Genomic DNA, 22550 nt, shown 5'->3' on the forward strand with positions numbered 1-22550 from the left:
ACACACACACACACACACACACACACACACACACACACACACACACACACACACACACACACACACACACAGCTGCTTTGTCTGCAGTAGCTGTGTTGCTTGCTGCCTGCTCTGCCAGTAGATCTCTCCATGTGTGTGATTGGCAAGATGCTGCCAACGCAGCCCCATTCATGCGAACGCACTCACAGCTCCACTGGGAAACCCTGGGTTGACTTATTGACTTGATTACCACCTTCCTGTGTCTGCTTAACCTGACTGCCAGTGTCGGTGCAAGTGAAGCCAGATAACAGAAAAATATTCAGAGTATGTTGAACTTGATTCACAGCACAGAGCCCAGGACAAGATGTGTGTTTATGTTTGCCAGCTAGATACAAATGAGACTTGAGCAGCTAAATTTGGTTGTTTAAAATCTATGGCTCAAACTGTCATCTGGCTGATAGTGAGTCAGTGTGGCTGACAAAACGAATTTGATTGGCTATGTGGAAACAAGTTTGCCTTCTACAGAGATGAGGGACGAACAGAAGGCCAAACAAATTAGCGATAAGGAGACGATGTTTTGATGCCAGACTGAAATGTAAATCGGTGCATAATTCCTTTCCCAAAAGGAGAAGAGAGAGAGGCAAGCTAACTCCAGTGTTATTTTAAGCCTTTTAAAGGTGCTGATGCAAGAAGGATGGTCAACCATGTTCATTTGAGCTTTGATCTAGCGTTTAATATTTTGGAGCTCCCTTTTTCTCCGCCGCAGCTCGCAATTTCCTGCTAACACCGCCCACAGCAGCAGTGGAACCAATGGTCTTGACTCGTGTCATTCTGCTGCACAGACAAGATCCACTCCTGACATCTCCATTTATCTCTGAAGTAAAGCCATTAAATATGTGCCTTAACAACTAAAGATTTATGGAAATTCTCACATCCTTAACCACATGGTATTAAAGGATGAACAGACCAAATCATGCAGAGAGCTTATGAGACTAAATCAATCGTGATCGCTTTCAGTCTCCTTCCAGAAATGTTCGTATCAGATCAGCTGTTTGCATCATGCTATAGCGTCTCTCACAGCATACAGCTGCTATGATTAGAAGAAGATGCTGTGACAAATGAGAGCTTATTCTATGCGGAGGGTAGCACAAAACAAATGATGCTGCACTGAGCATTCATCTGAATCCCCCGAAGACAAGACAAATGTTAATCTGACGCTAATCCAACATTGGAGACGCTCTAGTTCTCCAGCAAAAATCAAGTTATATAACAAGTAATTCTTTATGGAAAACCTTATTGGGAAGTCTGTATGAAACCCAATCAGGTACTTTGTACCGATTGGGTTTCAATCAGACGGAAATACTAGATTGAAGAAACCAGTTGTACCATCGTTTCAAAGAAAATGATTTAGGTGTGTAATAAACTATGACTTCTAAAGACAAATTTCACAGGTGACGTGTCGTAAAAGTCAAACCAGAGATCAATGAGGGTAGAAAAGAAGAGCAAAGGATGCACTGCAGTGTGCAAAGGGATGAGAGGGGAATGGCATGAGCAGTGAACATACCCACTGATCCAGGCTGCGTGTCTATCACGTGAAAGATGGATTATACACAGAAAATAGAAGATAAAGATGGTAGAATTATATATCATAGAAATGTAAAAGAGCAGGAAACACACTTGCAGCACAGGAAAGGTTGACGAATGAGTGCAGATTACTGCAAAATTTGAAACGTGTTCAGTTCTCCCTACTACACGATCCTCTTTACTTTCACTATGTGGGTACAGGACTGCGCAAAAGTCTTTAGCAGCCCTTCATTTCTTTATGTTTCGCTAGGTAAACAGGAACTAGGTGCTCTGATTTATTGAAACGTGCAAATATTCAAGGAAATACAGAATATATAAGAGCAGATAAATAGAATTTGTACAACTCTATTTTTAAACTTGAAAGTCAATATTTAATATGACCACCTTTTTTCTTCTCTCTGTCATTTCTTTAAGTAGTCTTTGGGAATTGTTCATGCTTCTTGAATGAAATTCAAAGCTCTTTTTTGGATGTTGGCTGCCTTTTGTTTTGTTTTCTGTCAACATGATCCCACACTGCCTCAGTAATGTTGAGGTCCCAGCTCTGGGGAAGCCAGTCCATGACTGAGAGTGTTACACTGTCTGTTTTTCTATCCAGTTATCCTTTTCCTGCTTTGGCAGTCTGCTTGGGATCGCTGTCATGCTGGAGAATGAAGCCACTGCCAATCAGATGTTTTCAACATGGTACTGCACAGTGGATCAAATCTGATACTCCTTTGCTGCATTCATAATTCTATCAATTTTGACCACACCACCAGCTGAAATGCAGCCTCGTATCATGCCAGAGCCTCCGCCATGTTGGTCGTATACACTCTGTGTTGCTTGCCTCTACTAACCTCCTCTTCTGTATGTAATGAAGAAAATTTGAATCAAAAGTTTAAAATATAGATTCATCACTGATTCGCTATTCATCGCTGTTCTATCCAATATAACTTAAGCCTTTTCCCCCAATCCGCCCTTTTCGTAATGGCTACTTGACAGCTGGCATTTGGCAAACAGGGATTTCGCTTGGAAGCAAAATCTACAGAAACTAGGAGCAGCTCGAGACTTTTGTACAACGCTGTAAATACAATCCAAATCTACTGTCGACTGATTTTGCATGCAGGCTTTTAATTGCTATTGTACAAAAGAAAATCACGCTGTTTTCTTAAGTGTTAATCAAATGGGCAAAGGTAAACATAACGCATGAAACCTGCAGTAATTTCCCAACATTCAATGGATACATCCACATCAGCATCATGGGTGCCCAGACCTCTTTGCAGCCAGGGTCCCCAGGCTACTGAAACGGGCCTATTTTGCCCATTAAGCTCCTAACAGTTAAGAAAATTCAACTTAGCTGACTGCATTTATTACAGCCGCCTCCTCTGGATATCAGAGCACAGTGAGACATACATTAAATGACTCGGGGATGGTTTATGAAGAATCAAAGAGCTTTTGTGTCTATCTTCACTCACCCCTTCGCTGTTCTGTCCGCTCTTAGCCAGCATCTCCTGCAGGGCTCGCACTGACAGGGACTGTTCCAGCACAAAGGTGCAGATGCAAAGGTCTGGGGGAACATACTGTAACCAAATAAAAGCATCTCTGGTTAAAAACAGTCACAGATGAAATATCTCATTTTTCTAGGCAACATTTTATGAACATTTTTAGCATTTTTTTTCTTTTGAAAAAATAGACATTATATTTATATTTTATTAGTAAATAAAAATGCAAAATAACGGGTTCTGTACAGGATATATCATCTTTACTGATAGGTAGTATTTTAGAAAGGCTCAATGATGGGGAAAAAATCAATAATTCAAATTTGTGGATATGTTCTCGCATGCATTTTTTTAAAAATATCAAACTATTAATTCATGTTTAGTAAATGACAGCAAAGAAAAAAGATCAAACTAAGCACTCTTCAGTACAGCGTGTTCTCCACCGTGCTCCAAAAGATCCCATCTACAGTGACTCAGCCTTCACCAAAGTGCTAATAATGAAAAGATCACCACTGCAGTTATTCTGCTGTCCATCAAAACTGATTCTGATTTAGTGCTTCAGGAATTTGCTCCATAAGCAAAACATCTTCATACAGCCTGGAAAAAAAGGAAAACAGCTCCCTGAATCTACAGGGATACTCTGATTAGATGCCCACTCATAAAATCTCTGCTGACTGCTGCATTTTTACCCCCAGTTGAACCGAGTTCGTCTTAATCGAGTGGGCGATATTCATTAAAAGGTACTTTTAATTCAGATTAAGCGCTTTCGGGTCAGTCTGCGCTCAGATAAGCCAGGTCTTGGAAAGAGCACCATTAAAAAAATAGGGAAGATGCCAAATCGCTGAACCAGGGCAGTACTGGAAAAGACAGACGATTCAGAGAAAGGACACGGAAAGCGCCGATGGAGATATTGCAGGGCATAAACACGAGATAAATGACACCAACCCAAAACACCCTCTCTGGCCTCCTTCCCGAGTATCTCAACTGGTCCCAAAGTGGTTCGTTCACACAGGTAAATCTAACCTCATTGAAAAACTTCCCACAACCCAGTGTTATGCTAAAGTACTCAGAAGGCAAATTGAATCTTAACAATGGCCACTACTGTGTTGAATAGAAAGGCTCCAGGCAAGTCAGGGGGAAAAACAGCCGTGACTTTTTATAGAAACACGAGCCAGCGTGTTGGAATTCAAAAATAGTTTTTACGGATACACTTCCACTGACACGCTTGCTGAATTTAGACATCACTGATTTGCTACTTGTCGAGAGATGGTGAGAATTTAGTTTAATTCGAAGAGTCTTAAAAACTCACTTGCTTTCCAGAAGGAAAAAGAACCACACACACAAATGCACTGAAAGAACCAGATTGAGAAAGTGCATAGCTCGATACTTGATGACATGCTCATTAAAGGTAAAGGGATATAGTTTATATCTCTATCTTAACTAAAGGCGCAGATTACTTCTTGCGTGTGAAAGGTTTGTGGTGATGAGCCCACAGTGAACTGGCAGCTAACTCAGAAACTGCAGTTTCCATCAGCCTTTACAGTAGTTTATATGAACTTTATAGACAACTTTACAATGACTGATCTGCAACAAAATCTCTTGTGAAATCCCAAGTCATGGGTTCTGGGTCTGTCGGAGCTTCTTTCAGCACACAACACTCGCAAAACAGCGTTTTAATCATAAGATTTTGACTTCCTGTTTAAATACAAGCTCAGACAAATGTCTCTTGGCTAGTTTCACATGATCGATAGATCTCAATAGTACTGACTAATAAATTATGTGAAAATGCAAATAAAAAATACACTTATATCTTCATTCTTTCATTTCACTTTTCTAAGGAAAATGATGCACTGCACCCTAACCTTGCACATCGCAGATGAAATTATTTGAAAAACATATCAACAGTAGCCAAACCCCATCATCCATTATCGTCATATATAAATATCAAGAACTTCAAAACGAACAGAAAGAATTACAAAGCGTTGGATGGTTAATGTTGACAGATCTGAGTCCACCTTTCAACATAAAAAACAAAAAAGAGTTTTCAAATGTTCAGGAAGTTTATTCCATTCCCTCGCAGCTTTAAAAGAAAAGTCTCTGATTCTGTGTGCAGTGTAAAGGTATGACACGAAGTCTGGGCTGGTGAAACGTCTTTCCTATCTGTTGAGAAGCCGTCCAGCCCTCCTCAAACCTCTCTAGGTCACAACACATGGACCTTTGCCCTCGCCTGGACTAAAACAGGAGGTGGGGAGGGACAGCCTCGAGACACAGGGGAAATAAAAATCAAAGTGACCTGGAGGGGATGGCGACTATAAAGCCCCGTCAAGGAGATAGTTTTGAGGCAGCTTGGCTGACCAATTGTGTGATGAGAGAGCAAGTGTTTTGCGATCGTGGGCGAGGATCGATCGCGTCTTTATTTCTGTCTCCAGACAGAAAGGTCAAGCAGGGTTAAAGCTGACTGTCCTGAGGATGTGGCTTCATCCGCTTCCATTGTTCTTTAGTTTAATTGGGGGCGGCGCTAAAGCTTTTGGCTGGTAATGAAAAGGAATTTAGAAAAATGAGCTGGTTCCAAACAACAAAGACAAGCATCAAAGCTATAATGGTATGCGGGCACAACTCCATAATATTGAATCTCTGACAAGTGAAAGCTGCTGGTCGTATATCACACCAACGGCTTCTCACGAGCTGATTGATGTTGCCACTTACAACGTGCACGCTTTAAATCAGCCTCGTTGCATCATTTTGGTTCTGTCCCTCATTACTAGACTAGTTCACCGAGGAAACGAAGCTTCCTATTCAGTCATCCACCTCTAAATGGACATCTTGGGCTTTTTTCACAGCTATGTTGCTGATCCCAAAGGTGGGGTGATGCCTTTTCATAAAAAAACTACAGGGAATGAAGACAAAGTGCCTGATACGGAGAACATCCATCACACCTGTCAGGTATAATTACCATCCAAAATAGAGTAAAGGCCTAACCTTCCCCTTGAAACACAGATATACTCTTTGTGTGAGCTATGATAGTAAATGTCAGTATTTTGCCAAGTAAAAAACAACTCTTTTCCCTCTTTCTCTGAAAAGTATTTCCGCGTTTCTTACATGGTCACCCACGCTGCCCATGCACATAGTGTCTTGAGTGAAATTAGTCAATATTAATGGATTATTATTAAGAGACAATCAATCCAGATGAAGCCTAAGGCCCGTCAACTGTAGCTACAGGGAAACATCAATGCCAGATTAGCAGCAAAGCATCGGCAGCCATGAAAAGGCGAGAAAGAATACACATCCCTCCAGCCGATCAATCTTTATAAATAATCGCTTAACAGGGGGATCAATTAAAAGAAAAAAAAAGAAGAGAATGTGTGCCATATGGATTAATTACACAAAAAGGCATTATGATGGCACCCCCACTGACAGCAAAGCAAAAGAAATTGCATTTAACTCATTAAAACTTTACACTCATTCAAACAAACTGCAAACAGGCTGCTCTGCTACAGTAAAGCAGCGGGCAATTACAGCTAACAACAGTGCAGCTTATGAAACAATCCATCAATCACGTCCAGGGGCGTAATTTCAGGGAATTATCATCTGAGGGGGGGACCTGCGGAGATGCGACGCCGTCCCTGATCCCTTGAAAGAAAAGCTCATCAAGGAGACTGCGGTGGATGTGAGCTGCTGTGATGGTTGGCTTCTCTGATGGTTTGCTCAACCCAAACACGAACGGACTAAGCGGATGTTTGGTTTCCATGGAGGTTTTTTTTATAGATGAACGCTTCCTTTCATCCGGTACACGCTTCTGAAAACTGCTTCATGTCACATTGGTCCATTTTTTTATTTGCATCTTAACACACACAAGTGTGTGAACATAAAGATATAGAAACATCTCACACTGATGACATGCATTGTTGTGCTGCCAGTTCAAATCTGAGAGAATAAAACGGTGCAACAGTAGAGCCAGTGTTGCCTACCTTTGCCTCAGATGTGGGCTCCAGGTAACACAGTCGATTGCCGAGCCCCTCGGCAGCCAAGCAGAACTTGCGATTCTCCTTCTGGATGCAAGCCACACACTGGAGCACCACTTCATCATCCTGTCAAAACAAAACAGACTTCAGTTTGTGTCTGCGCATGCAAGCTTAGACGCTGTCAGTGTGTGTGCATGTGTGTGTCATCCTGGGAGAAACCCAGTTCATCCACACACATGCCCATCCTTGTGCTTTGATCGGAGGAAACTCTCAAACCACCATGGCCTGAGAAGTGCTCCTTCTTCTCCCCTGAACCTCGACACCAACCACAGTTTAGTTCATACAGCTGTTCATCAGAATAAGAGAAGCAAACTAGAAGTGCAAGCAAAAGCGAGCCTAACCTTAAACCTTTGAAGCTTTGCTTAAGTTACAGTGATGATCATCTTTTGACAATTAACCAATATTCAAAGGTCTATAATGACTTTTTCAGATTTGCAGCTGTAGTTCAGACAGTAGAGCAGGTTATTTACTAATCAGAAGGTTGGTGGTTCGATCCCTGGCTGCTTCAGTGTACGTGCCAAAGTATCCTTGGGTAAGATACTCAACCCCAGGTTGTGCTCAATGGAGTGTGAATGTTAGATGGAAAGCACTTAGATGTAGAAAAAAGTGCTTGTATGGGTGAATGAGCCATTAATGAGCGCTTGAGTAGACAAACGTTATGTAAGGACCAGTCCATTTATCGTTGGTTTATTGTTGTTTGAATGGCCACACGGTGGTTACTGTCACAGAACTAATGCCGTGCTCTTTCTTTGCATAACTTGTGCACTGCCATAGCAATGATTGTTCTGTTATTATGGCGTCTGTAATTTTTAACATCACATTGGGTTCAAATCTGCCAGCTGCCTAACGCGGGGATTTACAAGAATGTTCATTATTTTTTGTTTTCCTCATATAAAAATGGATGGAATAAAATGTCCTTGCATCTAGAATGAATGTCAGGTGAATTATTAAAATTTCTGTTAAAAGATAAGTAAACTATGTTGCATTCAAACATAAAATTGGACGTTCTTAGACCTTTTTTCCAAATTATCCATGGCTGATCCCTTTGAGTCAACCCAATCTTCTTTAGGCTATTTACGCTGTTTAAATGGTGCAAATGAGGTTAAGGCTATTTGCTGGAGCATTTCACCCTATAAACAGAAATAATGGCTGAAACAAGTGAATGCATTTATAAAAGCGAGGTAGTGCACTGCTTTGATGTTGCATTAGTAAATATGTTTAAGACTGTGTGCAGATACTGTATATTTAAACAGTGTGTGTGTGTGTGTGTGTGCAAAATGAAAGTTTTGTGGATATAAATTAGATAAAATTAAAAGACTACAATGTTATTGTAAGGTGCTGCAGATACATAAAGGCCACAAATGGCTCATTTTAGATCGTCCGTAGGTGGTTGCTAGGCAACATATTGTAATCAATCGTCCATAATGAAAGTTTTATGGTTAAAAATTAGAATAAATTGCTGTAATTGTGAAAGGAAAATTATACAATGCTTTTATAAGGTGTCATTTTAGCTAATTGGTTGGTGGTTGCTAGGCATCATGATGACGTCATAATATCTGGCATAGATGAAAACCTTCAGGGAACTAAGATGTAGCTGCATGACTGTGCAGGAGAAATTCGCAGGAAAACAAGAGATTTTACATATTTATAGTAGGATGAAAATAAAGCCATAATAAATAAGACTCATTTCATGATTTAAATTAATCGCATAACACACAAAAGCTGGCTCATTGTTTTTGTGTGTTATGCGAGTAAAGGCAAATGCAGTTGATGACGACAGACGTCACCAAAAACATAAATTGTTTTGGGAGCACAAGAGCTGAAAAACAAACATCCAATGCCACTGCTGTGTAAATGGGCTTATGGTGTTTATAGTGTTGGCCCTGTAAACGCTGAATTGGGCATAGTTACTCTTCACGACAGCAGAGCAAGCAGAAATTTGCTGATATTGGCTGCTATGGGATGGGGGGGGGGTTGGAAGCTGCTGCACAATTGCCAGCTGCATTATTTAATGTGAGAGGGATTGTGCTGAGAGCAGAGTGCAGCAGTAGTAGTAGTAACAGTAAAGCACTCCATTACAGTGCAGCACAATGCACAGCAGCGAGAGATAAAGAGGACTAGCATCTGCACGTCACCGGGTGCAAGTCCGTGTTTGTGTGCGTAGAAAGCACTGCATGGAAATCAATATGAGAAGCCTCGAGGCCCCTTTGCAACGCACGCGTTACACATTCATTTTCGAGTTGCTCGTGTGTGCTTCTGTCGGTGTAGATATTTTCCTTTTAGTGAAAAAAAGAAAAAGCAATGTGTGCGTGCATTTGTGTTTGTGGGTGTGTGGGTGTCCTTAATGATATTACCACTATTATGTGTCATCTGATGGCTACCAACAGCAGCAAAGCTTATGTGGTTTGCGGATGTCTTCCTCCCCTTACAAACAGCCTTGTAGCTTCGCATTAAATTAGGTTAAGGTTAAATGTGGGTATGAAATTTAACAGTTGGGAATGACAATTTACATTATTAACAACATTATTAATGGCACTATCATTATCAATGGAAGCAGTATACTGGAATTTAACTGGAAGTGTGAAAACGTGCTTTAGCACTACTAGCACAATGCTAGCATGCAGCATTAATTACGATGCGATACCAGTAAAAATGAAACCTTCAATATTGACTTTTTATTTATTTGGACGAGCATCGTACGGAGCTAGGAAGAGACAAGTTCGGACATTTCTGGCTTAATGAAATGCACTAAAACACCAGTCAGGCATAACATTACATGTACTGACAGGCAAAGTGATTAGCTCTTCATCATGGCACCTGTTAGTGAGAGAGATATATTAGGGAGCAAGTGAACCTTTTGTCCTTGAAGTTGATGTGTTAGAAGCAGGGAAAATGAGCAAGTGTATGGATTTGAGTGAGTTTGACTGGGACCAAATTGTGATGCCTTGACGACTGGGTCAGAGCACCTGCAAAACTGCAGCTCTGGTGGGGTGTCCCCGGTTTGCAGTGGTCAGTATCTAACATAAGTTGTTCAAGGAAGGAATAGTGATTAAGCATTGATAGGGTGGACTGGTCTGAAGAATCGCATGCCTGGCTGGGTGCATCGCTCGTCTGGCACCAGGATGCATTGTAGGAAGAAGGCAAGCCAGAAGAGGGAATGTGATGTTTTGGGCAAACCTTGGATCCTGTCATCTATGTGGATCTTACTCTGCAGGTGGCCATAATGTTATGCCTGATTAGTTTATATATATGTATGACTTTTTTTAGTCTTGCTGACCACTCAGTGTGTAAGATACTAGAGGGGTGCAGCACAACAAATCTATTTAACCACCTTGAGCACAGAAATCCAGAAGTTTGTGCAACAGCTTATGTGATCTATAAAAAACCCCACAGCAAATAAACTAAGCGGTTGCACTTGAGCTTGACATCTGTGGAGAACTACTTTAGAAAGAGCTTCTGACACTTTTTTCCTCCTCACAAATTTTATAGAGCTTTCATCCGTGTGTCATACTCTAGCTTTTCAAAACAGATGGGGCTTTCTCATTGAGTTCACAGGAAACTGATGAAGCTGCTGATGAAGGCCGGTAGTTCAAACCGCTTGAGTATAGTTATGTCACTGCATGCTGTCAGTACACAAACAGTGTACTGTTTGCACAGTGGGGAGATTATATATTTAAACTAAGGCTGACTGTAGGAACTAATAAATCTTGGCGGGGTTGTTCAATACTGGGGAGAATTATAATCCAGGTTACGTTGGTCAATGATCAATGCCACGACGAACATGGGATTGTTATGGGAAACACTTTGCATAATGCTAACCATCTCAGATCGATATTACGTATGGATTTCTAGTGTGGTTCCCCAGCTGCACCAAGGCCGATCAGCAAGCACTCCAGCGGGTGGTGAAAGAAGCTGGCAGAATTATTGGAACAAGTCTGCCAGAGATCAGTAATATCTTCCCCACTCGCTGTCTGAGGAGGGTGCACAGTATCCTGCGGGACCAACATCACCCTGCGCGCCACCTTTTCCATCTGCTGCCCTCAGGGAGAAGGTACAGGTCTATACAGGCCAGAACATCCAGACTGGCCAACAGCCTGTATCCACAGGCTGTGAGGCTCCTGAACTCTCTGCCCCCCTCTCACGGACAATAACCATATCCAACTTCTTAATAGCAATGAACTGGTCTGCATTGGTGCATCATATCTTTATTCTCTTCCCCCCCCCCTCTTTCTTAAATAGATAACTATCATATCTGATATCATATCTCACAGTACAATAATATTGAATGGGTTGCATTGTTGTATTTTGTCATGTTTCTCAGGTCTTTGTCTGAATTTCTACGAACATTATTGCTAAGGATTGTCTTATTGCATTGGAGTCACACTGGGTTAAATATGTACACTTGGGTTTTAAGGGGTATTTATTATTTTCTTCTTTTTTTGGGTTGTATGGAAGCCCCAAACGCAATTTCATTGTTCTTGACAATGACAATAAATAAATAAATACTAAATACAAATAAAATGTATTCGACTCAGATACAGACTGAAATGAATAGCCCTTATGGCAAAGCGGCTCTGAGCTGGGTTAGAACATGCAATCAGTCTCCTTGTTAAGGGACCAAGAGCAGAGCTGATTTGAGCCACATAAGGATAGTATCGATCCAGGCATTCAATCAGAGAAGGCAACTCTCACGTCTCTGCTTCAGTCTAGCCCACAGCTGGCCCTTTTCCCTTGTCTCACCCCTGCACTGAAGTAATGTGGGGTATCTCCCCCCTTCTCTCTTTCTCTCTCTCACCCTGTGTCACAAACCCCTTGTTTTTTTATTCTTCTCCTCTTGCCCCTGACTTCTACACAGGATTCATAAAGAGAAGCACTAAGTGATGTCAGTCAGGTTGTAAGAATGGAAGGTACTCTTTTTACTCTTAAACTCTTAAAATATTTGAACCTGGTTGTCTATATGCAAAAGTCTCTCTATTACTACAGGAAAGGTTTAAAAGGATGACATGAGAGTTCATTTTACAGCTATATTGTTAGACATTCAACACTGGCACAATGAAATTGGTTTAAATATATAATAGATGATGTTGTACTTAGAGTTGAAGGATACTGGCATACAGCCCTCGAGACAAACACAAAGATATCTACGTATCTTTCTCAAAGCTTCCCAAACATTGTGATATAAATTTTCCTTTGAAGCAGACTACTAAAACCAAGAAAAGAAATAAAATTCCCCACCCCAGCGAGCTAAGCAGTCATCATGGCATCATTTATCAGAAGAGGTAATGATTTAAGCAAAGTGACTTTGACACCAATATTTTTCCACCCTGAAACCAATGCACCCAGCAAGAAGGCAGGACTTCAGCTACTTATTGACTGTGTTAAAGAAAACATAAATTATTAAACTGTTTTAAAACAAATATGAGGAGAGCGAGCTGAGCCTTCAAGGGCACCTTGGGATTGAATTTGACTCAATCCTAATACTCCCTCGCTCACGCTGCCTCCTTCGTATTCCTCCGTGCTGTGCAAACACATGCGTTTGTCATCTCCACTGTGTATATCTGTGCGTGCGCTACAACAATAGCACAAAGATCTACCTTGTTCTGGAGAAATCGTGTGAGTAATGCTATAGCATATCAATGAGCAGACTCTGACAGCGGCTTTTTTTCCCTCCCTCTTTTGAGCCAATCACACCCGTCTTATACTCAGGATAATCATAATATTGGTGTTTGCATGGAGACAGGCAGGCATAGTCATGTTACTGTGAGCCAATCACGGGTTTGAACACTATATGAAATCAGGCTCCAGTGTTAGTGACATGCACCACACTTATTCTCTAACAACAGGGCTCCTATGATGGCTAGGAGTGATTACTGAGCTCAAAAGGAAGGTAATGCATCCTTATGGCTTGTAGGGAAAAAATTTGTTCTGGCATCATAAATGTGCAGTTATGTGAAGAGCATCTCTTGTTCTCTCGTCCGGTTATCTGCCTTCAAACAACAAATCTGAGAAGTCCAGGGTTTATTCGGGGTGTAACTTTATGTTATTTGGAAGGCTCTCTCCTAGGTACTGGAATAAGTAGCAATCTGAATCTAAAGACTCTCAAGAGGAGCGTTTAAGCCTTTGGTTTGAAGAAATGCCTTAGGTACTTCAGCAGGTATTGCAGTACAGTGCATGCCTCAGCTCACCGAAAAGCCTCTCACTGCCTTATCATACACCACACGCGGCTGCAGTGCTTTGGCAATGCACTCACTCATACATCCTGAAGGGGCTACATGAGCAACTATAAAGCTCGAGTCGCAATAACAAACTGGAGCAAGCGAGCAAAAAGCTCCCGGTGCTGTTTAGCGGGCGGCACTGTGAGCCTGGGTGCAATGGCAACTGAATTGCTCCAGTATTTCATGCTTTGCTCCCATGAGCCTCGTATTACTACTGCTTGCATTATGCTTATGACATCATGATTCCTCCACTTATTGAATGTGTACTGAATGCATTCTACCTCAATTCCAAAACCTACATGCTTCTGCGAAAGTAAGACGCACGGGTACAACACAAAACCTGCACGAAAAGCAGCATCATCACTACTGTGTCTCCTGTTTAAAACCACAAGTTTTTATTTCTATGATTCCTATGATGCGAGACCAGGCCACATGGATTCTAATTAACTGCATTATTTTCAGAGTTGTAAGCTAAATAAGCTAAAATGTGAAGCTAAATGCAAAAATTACCAACATAGTCAAAAAATGCACTAATGCAGGAGCATGTAAATATTCATATGGCTTCGCAAAAGCAAAATCAATTACTCCTCCTATAAAGAAGAAATTGCCTTTGCTAAGTATATCCCATCAAAGTAAAGACTTGTGGTGATAAAAATAAATAAATAAATCCAGACTCCACTCCTGCAGCTGCAGCAGATCTTCACTTTCTATCTCATTCTTTGAGGTTAGATTTGTTCTGTCTTCTTCAGCTTGATGTGCCAAAAAATCTAGTGAATCAACAGCACATGGATCTGAGGGTGGCACCAAGTGGCCCCCTGGGAGGAAGCTTGAAGAGTGGAGCACTACAGGTGAGAGGAGAGAGGCAGATCGTGGCTCCTGGAGCATTCATCTCCAAACGCACCACCACACCGAACAGCAGTCTGCGCTTGCCTCCACTTAGCTTTTTGTCCCCCTATTATCATTCTATATTACACTGTGTAGTAATTCTCCATCATTACCAGAGGCCTGCTGCCACTCAACATTGCACTGAAGCTGGCTCATACGCTGAGACTTTGTTCTGGACAGATTGATACAGCTGGTCAGGCAATGCAGAACTAAATGCAGCTGGGCAGCGGTTGTACCCCCTACAAGGACACTCTCCTGCCTTGGATTCTTGTATTACACCCAGAAACACACTGTGCAGGTAGAAAAAGTCCCGGTGTATCCCAGCCTATTTGTAGGCAGTAAAAAGAGAGGGAATGACTGCAGTATATATGTGAGAGAGGCAATATATACCAGTGAATAATCAGAAAATAAAGCTTTGAAGCTGGTACTGATTGTGTCATTTATGTAAAACTCATCATCAATAATCATATCTGAACTATCTACATGAGCAGCTGCATCCAATCAGAATCCAAACATGTAGTTCTTACACACATTATTATAAATTGGATATATATGCATCACAAAAAAATAAAATAACTGTAGTTATGCTACAGCTTACAATAATACAATGCGAACGCACTGAGCGTATCTGCCTGACTATAACTGCAAGACTTGTAAAATCCTTTCCTGTAATGGACCCCCAGTATCAGAGGAAGCACTGTGGACCAAAAATGTTTGTTCCAGAACAGTCTGGTGGAGATTAAAGCTCTCTGCTGTCGGGGTGATTCACAGACTTGCAGCTTAGTGCTCTCGCACTGTGGTGTGACACCAGTCGAAATGGAAAGCGAAAGAGAGAAACACTTTGGACAAGAGGAGTGAAGCTTTGTTCTCATGACTCAGTGTTACTCTGTAAATGGGAGTGTTAATGCTCATCTTGAAGCAAACTGCTGAACATGCTGCCCCGAGTGCACAGACCGAATGAGAGAGTGAGAGATAGACAGAAGGCAAACAGAGCTACAGAGAGTATCAAGTCCTCTCGTCCACACATCATTAAAATCCCAGAAATCAGGGTGACGCCATAAATTAATCTTGACATCCGTTAAAATTTTAGCCTCCTTTTAAGGCTGTGCTGAGGATAAAAGCCTTACAGCATGTTCTTGAACTGTGTCACTGACCAGATCCTGGAACAATCGGCGTGCAGCTGCATCCTGGACTCATTCTGCAACATGAGATCAGTTAAGCTCTCAGTGACACAGGCCTAGACACCAGTCAGCGACCCACTGGCAACCTTCAGTTACTAAGGAAAATGTATATTTTCACAGCTGGCTGGTGAGTGGTTGCTAGCCTGAGTGAAATCAGTTGCAAAGAACCTCCTTGTGACTGCGTTGTTTAGTAGCAGATTGACGTGATTGCCCTTAATTTACATGAACTCAGACTTGTCTGAAGACAACTGCCATTAGCTTTCTGAGCTGCAGTTAACCCAGAAATCAATTCAGAAATAGAGAAAATTCACTCTCAATGTGAAATTTGTGCCTTACCACTGCAACCAGCATATTTGGGTGACCAGTTTCACATTAGTGACTGCCAGCAGCCTCCAGCAACAACTCGCCAACCAGATGCAAAATAAATATTTTTCCCTACCAACTGTTGGATACCAGGTGGGCACCCGCCAGTCTCTAAGCCTCCATGAATGGGGCTTTGGCAATCGATTTCATATTGACTACCAACAACCTACAGCAACCCCTTGCAACCAGCCAGGGAGCGCACATTTTTCCAGTGTGACTGGTTGTTGCCAGATAGTCCCCGACAAGTCTCAGAGTCAAGCCATTTGTATACATAGCCTCTCATTAAGTGATAGAGCCTCACATCAGTGAATCCAACAAGTTCATCTGACATTCCAAGAGTAAAAAGTTGAGAAAATACCATCAAAGGGAAGATAATCTAATATCCGGTGGTTCAATGGGCCCATCGATTTTCATGTGTCATCTGCCACATATGGCCACCTCGGATTCAGTCTTGGACTCTCTAATTACCCAATCAACATACACTCGCACTATACAGCTGTGAACAGTAGCCACCATATGGACCAAGGCAATTCATCTTGAAGATTAGACAGGTGTGGCTATCACTGTGAAGCAAACAGCACGAGGTAAAAAATGGCATCTCCTGCTTGTAGCACAGTGTTAGCTCTATGCAAGTGTGTATATCATGGTATAGGTACTGTGTAGAAAACTCAGTTGAAAATGCAGAACGCTACAGTTCACCTGAGGATAAAGTTTATATAAGAGATAAGCCCTGTAGGCAGAACCAATCTTACTCAGGTCTGGAGATATTAAGACTGTCTACATGCCTCTGTAGCAAAGGAGTGAAGCAGGGAGGCTATAAAATGTTTGACTGCACCTTGCAGCACTACTTTGCCTCTCTGGCGGTGGCTTAATCTGAAAAGCTAAGCAAGCACTTTCGCTCCTTCCTTTCTTGCCTTCCTTTAGGTCTATGCAGGCTATTTTATGAAAAAAATACCTTGCAATGTTTCTACATGCTTGGCATTGAAGCATTACAGTGACTACGGAAAAAGATTGGGGTGTTATTGCATTTTTCCCCTGGCTACATGATGACACTGGGGAGCCTCGGGGGCAAGATGTGACAGCACTGTAGCTCGGGCTTGCACCAGAAATCAAAAGGAACAAACTCTTTTCCACTCCTCTCTGCAAAGCAGCGTCACTTAACAAGGGGATTGAGACTCTTTGTGGCAGAGCACACGGTAAAGGAAAATAGGCTGCTTCTACCCTTCCACAAGCAATGTGTTTTATTTTTAGGGTAAGAACCTTCTTGGAGGTCCGAAGGGAGAGCAGCACTAACAGGTGCATCTATAACCTTTCTATGTGCAGCAAGTCAAGCATGATTTTTGACTCACTTTTTCAACTTGTGACACTAAAGAAAGTCCCAAGTGGTGTGGGATGGATGGAAATTATGCTTTGCTTTCAGGTCAAGAACGGGAGGTGCTGGATATGTGACCTACAATATAAAAGAGAGCAGTGATTGCAGTTAATTTTGCAATTTCATAACCTGGTTCAGCTCTACATAAACACAAATTATGTTTTAACATGTTTCAATTTATTTTAGTTTTTTAGTTATTTATTTTATCTTATCTCATTTTAATTTTCTTTACTTATGCTATTAGCATGTACAGCACTTTGTGAACTCTGGTTTTATGTTAAAGTGCTTTATAAATAAAGGTGGTATGATATGGTATGGTAAATAATTCAACATTTGAGGACCTGCCAATATTCTGACAGCAGCAGACTAGCTCAGAGTTGTTGTGGACACAAATGGACAAAAACATAAAAAGCAAAGTTGAACTGTAAGTGCTAATCAAGAGACCTCTAAGAAAATTCAATTTAAATTTTTGCTCCAACAATCAAGTCCTGCTGAAAATCTGTGTTTGTGATTTGCTTTGATTTCATTTGTGTACTCTCAGAACAGTTGCTGAATGGTTGCTGGCTGTTGCCCTATATGACTTGTCTCCAAACACTCACTCTCCAAGCTGTAGTGAAACTTGAAAAATGCAACACAAATGCAAAAGGACAACGTTGGCCTTCAAAGTCAAAGTTGTGCAACCATTAAATTTTAAACCGCACACCTTTTCTCTGTGAATCTCTCCGTTTCAGGTTGTTGTACTTTTTAGGGTTTAACTACCACTCGGTGAGTGTTTGCAAGCATGTTGGTGTCCTTAATGACTCCTGACCTATTGAAGTCCACATTGGACTTACATTGGAAATTAGCGTTAGCAATATACACACACATGTTAGCCTGCATTAATGCGTTTGTAACTCTCAGGATTTTGTCTGTATTTGCGCCTTAGAAATACAGTCACTTAGACATGACAATAAATACTGGTGACTGTAGCTCAGGAGGTAGAGCAGCTCATCTACTGATTGGAAGGTTGGTGGTTTGATCCTTGCCCCCCTCTAGTCTACATGCCAAATAACCTTGGGTAAGATATTAACCCATAAAGTTGCACACTTATGCATCCAATAGCGTGTGAATGTTAGTTAGAAAGCACTTAAAATCACAGAAGAAAGTGCTGGTGCTTTCAGTACTCTGGGAGAGTAGAAAAGCGTCATGTCTATGGTAAATATTGTGCTACAACATCCGCTAGCTAGTTTAGCTTAGCATAAACTGGAAAAAGAGATTAGCCATAACTAGTCTAAAGCCATATACTATTTACCGTACAATAGACAGTCAAAAACACTTCCGGTTATATAGAAGTCTATGTAAGTGTCCCTCAGCTCTCTTGCTCTCTGACTTCAGTAAAGACTTTCCTGATGACTTTATCGGCCCAAATGAAAAGCACTGCTTGTAGCGTTCTAGCTTCAAACCACATAATTAGTCAGAAAGGAGGATAAACAGGTGTATTCTCATATGCTAACACCTTTGTTGACAATCACAAACTGTCAATCAACTGAATGCCGCGTCAAACTACTTCACAGTCTGATCCACCCCTTTACATTTTCAAAACAACAAGGTGGCAGTGAGAAAAATATACAACTTAAGGTTTCATAATGGGAATTTCCTAATCACTGATGTCATGGTGACTATGTCCAGCTTTATGTGCAAAGAAACCTCTACTTGTGTTGCTATTTCAAGGCCAGTAGCAGTTACTTCCAATGACTGGCTTCCTATGCAAGCCAACCATTGCCTCACAAATAGTTTGAGTTTTTCTATAATCAGACAAATAAGATATGACGTGTATATTTCTTTACTTCAGATGTGCAGGACAACTGTGTGCCTGACATTTAAACAAGGCAAATTTTCTATTTCTCATATTGTTAATGAATTCAAACAAATGCAGTCAAATTTCAAACTTTGAGAAACAGACTTCTGACCTGTTCTGCATAATCCTGGAGAGACTGACAGTATTCCACTTGTCTCCTACACTGTATATGCTCTAACAGTGGTCACAGTGTCAGCTTCTCCAGGATAAAAATATCCATTGTCCTTTAAGGCCTGACCTGATGAAAATTCTTCAGAGCGCTCATCTCCATGCATGTGAGCATAGCCATAATGTGCCCCTGGCACAGGAGAGGGTTAAGATTAAACTACAGCTGAGGCATCACTGTGTCAAACTCGATTTGTTCAGGGACTTGTGATGCTGACCGGGTGAAGGGTTTGGGTGTCAAAGCTAAAGCACCGCTGTGATTCAAAGTAGAGGAGCGTACAAGAGTAGAGAAAAGCATCCTGAGGTAAAGAGACTTGAATTAGTAGCAGTTACCAAATGTGGAGTCAGGACACCTCAGTGCATGTCTTGAAAATGCAGGTGTTGGTGCAGAAAACAGCATCTAATTCCAACGTTCTGTGGCAGCCTCTTGTAGGGTAACTTTTACTGCATAAAAAGAATCAGCCCATAGCACTCTGACTTGTCATACATTTAAGGAAGAGCTTCTTAAGAGCGTATTAAGGGAAAGTTGTAGTGTCAGCTCCTCAGTTATACCGCCACAGTAACGCTTCTTTGAGCTGGGAGTGAGTGTTACTGAGGGCTGAGCAATGCTGCAGATATTTAGCAGGGCAGAAGGATACAAAAGCTCCAGCATTTCTCACCTGCAGGCTTAGACACAGACCTAGCTATAAAGGTTGCCTCTTTACTGAAGCACTGCAGAGTCCCAGCAGAAAGTAGAGCACACAAAAAAGCTACAGTATAATGCAGAGAATGCACTTGAAAACTAAAAATATAACACAGCACTGGTAAGTTGGATATGTGTCAGCAAGCATGTGTGTTGCTGTGATTGTCTTTGCTGGAGCCCATGAATCTCCTGCCTCGCTTGCTGCCGGGGCAGAATAGTACTTTATGTTTTTATAACACACATTGTTGACTCTGCAGCAAAAAGACCCAATAAAAAGAGTGATGCCTCCTTGTCTGTGTTGGCGTGGTGCGACGCGGGGGTTGTTAAAGAGGTATGAATCTTTTATGAGTAACGCTGTCAATATCAGTTGAAAGGGCCGAGACTTTGGCACCCGCCTCGAGGTGGGATTTTCTCAGCATAGCAATTGTTGCTGCGCCTGGATGCACCTATGCCATCCCGCAAATTACCCAATTACACTCCCTCGGTCGACTCAATCAAGATTCTTCACTGACATGCTCAGGTGACACGGCTGGAAGTGTATTACCCAAAAGCATAAAGACCTGGCGTTACAGTTCAGATAACCGTCAAGGTTCACTTTAAAATAAATCTGGAAAAAGGATCTTAACTTCTGCAAAGTGAGCCTCAACAGCAGCAGATTGCAGCAGTAAACACTCTTCTAAATGGCTTATTAAAGGCCTAACAGTGGTAACAGGCCTATCAGCTGCACAGGTAGGAATATCTTAAAAACATCTTAGCAGACTGTGTCACCTGACAAATGTACCATTTCATTTTTTTACTGAATTCACAGACACAGCAGTAAAGGCCATCAGTACATCTGTTTTCATTTTATTTTTTTCCATCTGATGCACCTGATGTATAAATCTTCAGTGAATACTGCACTGTGTTCATGGCTACAGATTCAGACGAACATCTGTCTTGTTTGGCAAACACTTTAAATGAGCCAAATGTTTTCTCACTGGGTGGATTTGGTGCTATTCCTGCAGGTAATTAAAAATGGGAAGATGATTTTTTTCAATACATTTTGAGGCAGCAAACTCTTTGCAGAGTGATAGAACTCATGCAGCACACATGTTACTGTAAAACAACTAAAATCATGAAGTGAATGAGAAACTAAAGGACCACTACAAGCAGTGCTTTTTAAACTTGTATTTCCTTTCTTGTCGAGATTTAAATGAGAAAGTAGCTTCCGGTATTATGCCTTTTAAATATTTAGCTAAACACTAGATTTAGCTTAACAGGAAGAAGGAAACAGCCTTGATTAACCTATAGCTATAATTAGCTATAATTTAAGCATGTGAATGACTCTATATAATTGTGTATAAAAAATGGTCATTACCACTGTTTTTCAGACTGCTGTTCTGAAGCCTAGAGTTCAGGATTTTAGCCACTGTAGTGTTTTTGAAATTGGGTACGACCATATTTGGATGAGGCAGTAAACAGTAAACTTCTCTAAGGTATCGCGCTAGCTACCTAACTTGGCTAGTAAGGTTCATGCTAGATTAAATGTCACATGGGATGCTACTTTGGCTAGTGAGCGATTAGCTTAAAACGGCATGTACCTCACACAAAAACTGAACTGCCACCTTAGCTGTGTCCCAACTGGACACAGTTAATGACTGTAGAAAACATGGACGACGCGACAGCTTCCCAAAACTGAAGCCAAAACGTCTCTATCGCCCCCTGGTGTCTGGCTGCAGTATAGGTCATAAACCCCACCTCCTGCATGTTAGCGGATGGGACTGGGGTCAGATTAAAATTAAAAATTCTCCTCAGATAATTTTTTTCCAAAGATGCTTTCGTTCATTATCAGTAGTTACGCTGATTTATGTTCAAGGGGTCTTCTTTCTCATAGGTTTGATTCTAATTACTACCATAATGCTTTTAAAGTGGGGTGCAACGTTTTTTAGAGTCATTGGTCTTAACTCAGACTGTATTAACCGAATTTAAGTGGCCAACTTACACAGTTACAGCCATGTGAAAAAGAAAGCTTTCACGGGGTTCTCTGAAAAGCTAAGTGCACTGTTGATGCTTCCATGAGAATAAGGAGAGTAAGCAGCAGCCAGGTGCTGCTAATCAAATGACCTTAGTTAACTGATCATAAACAAGTGTAAGCACCTCTATAAAAGCAGAAGTTTCAGCAGTTTCTGGAGTTGGTTGTTGGTTTTGAGCATTAAAGGTGTGTTAACAGAATGCCACTATTTTCCCAGGAGTAGACATCCTAGTAAATTCACCCCAAGGTCAAACCGTGCAAAGCTTTTTTTGTAAAAACAGCCCAATTGCTAGATCTCAGGCTCTTACAGGCCTCAGAATATTAAATGCTAAAGTTCCTGACTGTACAAGTAGAAAAAGACTGAACATGTATGGCTTGTTTGTAAGTGTTACCAGAAGAAAGCCTCTTCTTTCTAAAAAGAACATGACAGCACAGGCTAGGTTTGCCAAAATGCACCGGAACAAATCACAAGACTTCCAGAACAATATGTTTTGGACAGACAAGACCAAAATAGAGATGTTTGGCCATAGCACCACATTTAATGAAAACCAAACACAGCATATCAACTATCAGCACAGTGATGGAGGGCTAAAGCTTGGCCCAAAAGGGGCTGTGCAAGTGGACAATGATCCCAAGAACACCAGCAAATCTGAATCAAACAGAGTGACTGCAGTGAGTGGGCCAAATCCAACACGGTGACATGAGAGACTGAAAATGTCCTTATAACAGAAAATTATTATTTCAAGTTACTGCTGAATCAAAGGGTGCACTTAGTTTTT

General features: G+C 41.4%; 1 protein-coding gene across 8 annotated transcripts in view; it reads right to left on the reverse strand.

Moving 5' to 3' along the window:
* The window catches only part of LOC146552644 (ryanodine receptor 3), a 108241-nt gene that overhangs the window by 80113 nt on the left and 5578 nt on the right, over positions 1-22550 (reverse strand). For all 8 annotated transcript variants that reach the window (XM_085257334.1, XM_085257335.1, XM_085257331.1 and 5 more), the window contains exons 2-3: positions 7007-7126; positions 3015-3119 (exon numbers count right to left, since the gene is read on the reverse strand). In XM_085257334.1, coding sequence (XP_085113460.1) covers positions 3015-3119; positions 7007-7126 — 225 coding nt within the window. The remainder of the gene's footprint in view (positions 1-3014; positions 3120-7006; positions 7127-22550) is intronic.

This window comes from Mchenga conophoros, linkage group LG19, assembly GCF_057382185.1.
Source record: "Mchenga conophoros isolate Kocher_MC1m ecotype Shallow Benthic linkage group LG19, M_conophoros_male_GT1.1, whole genome shotgun sequence".
NCBI classification, from domain to species: Eukaryota; Metazoa; Chordata; class Actinopteri; order Cichliformes; family Cichlidae; genus Mchenga; species Mchenga conophoros.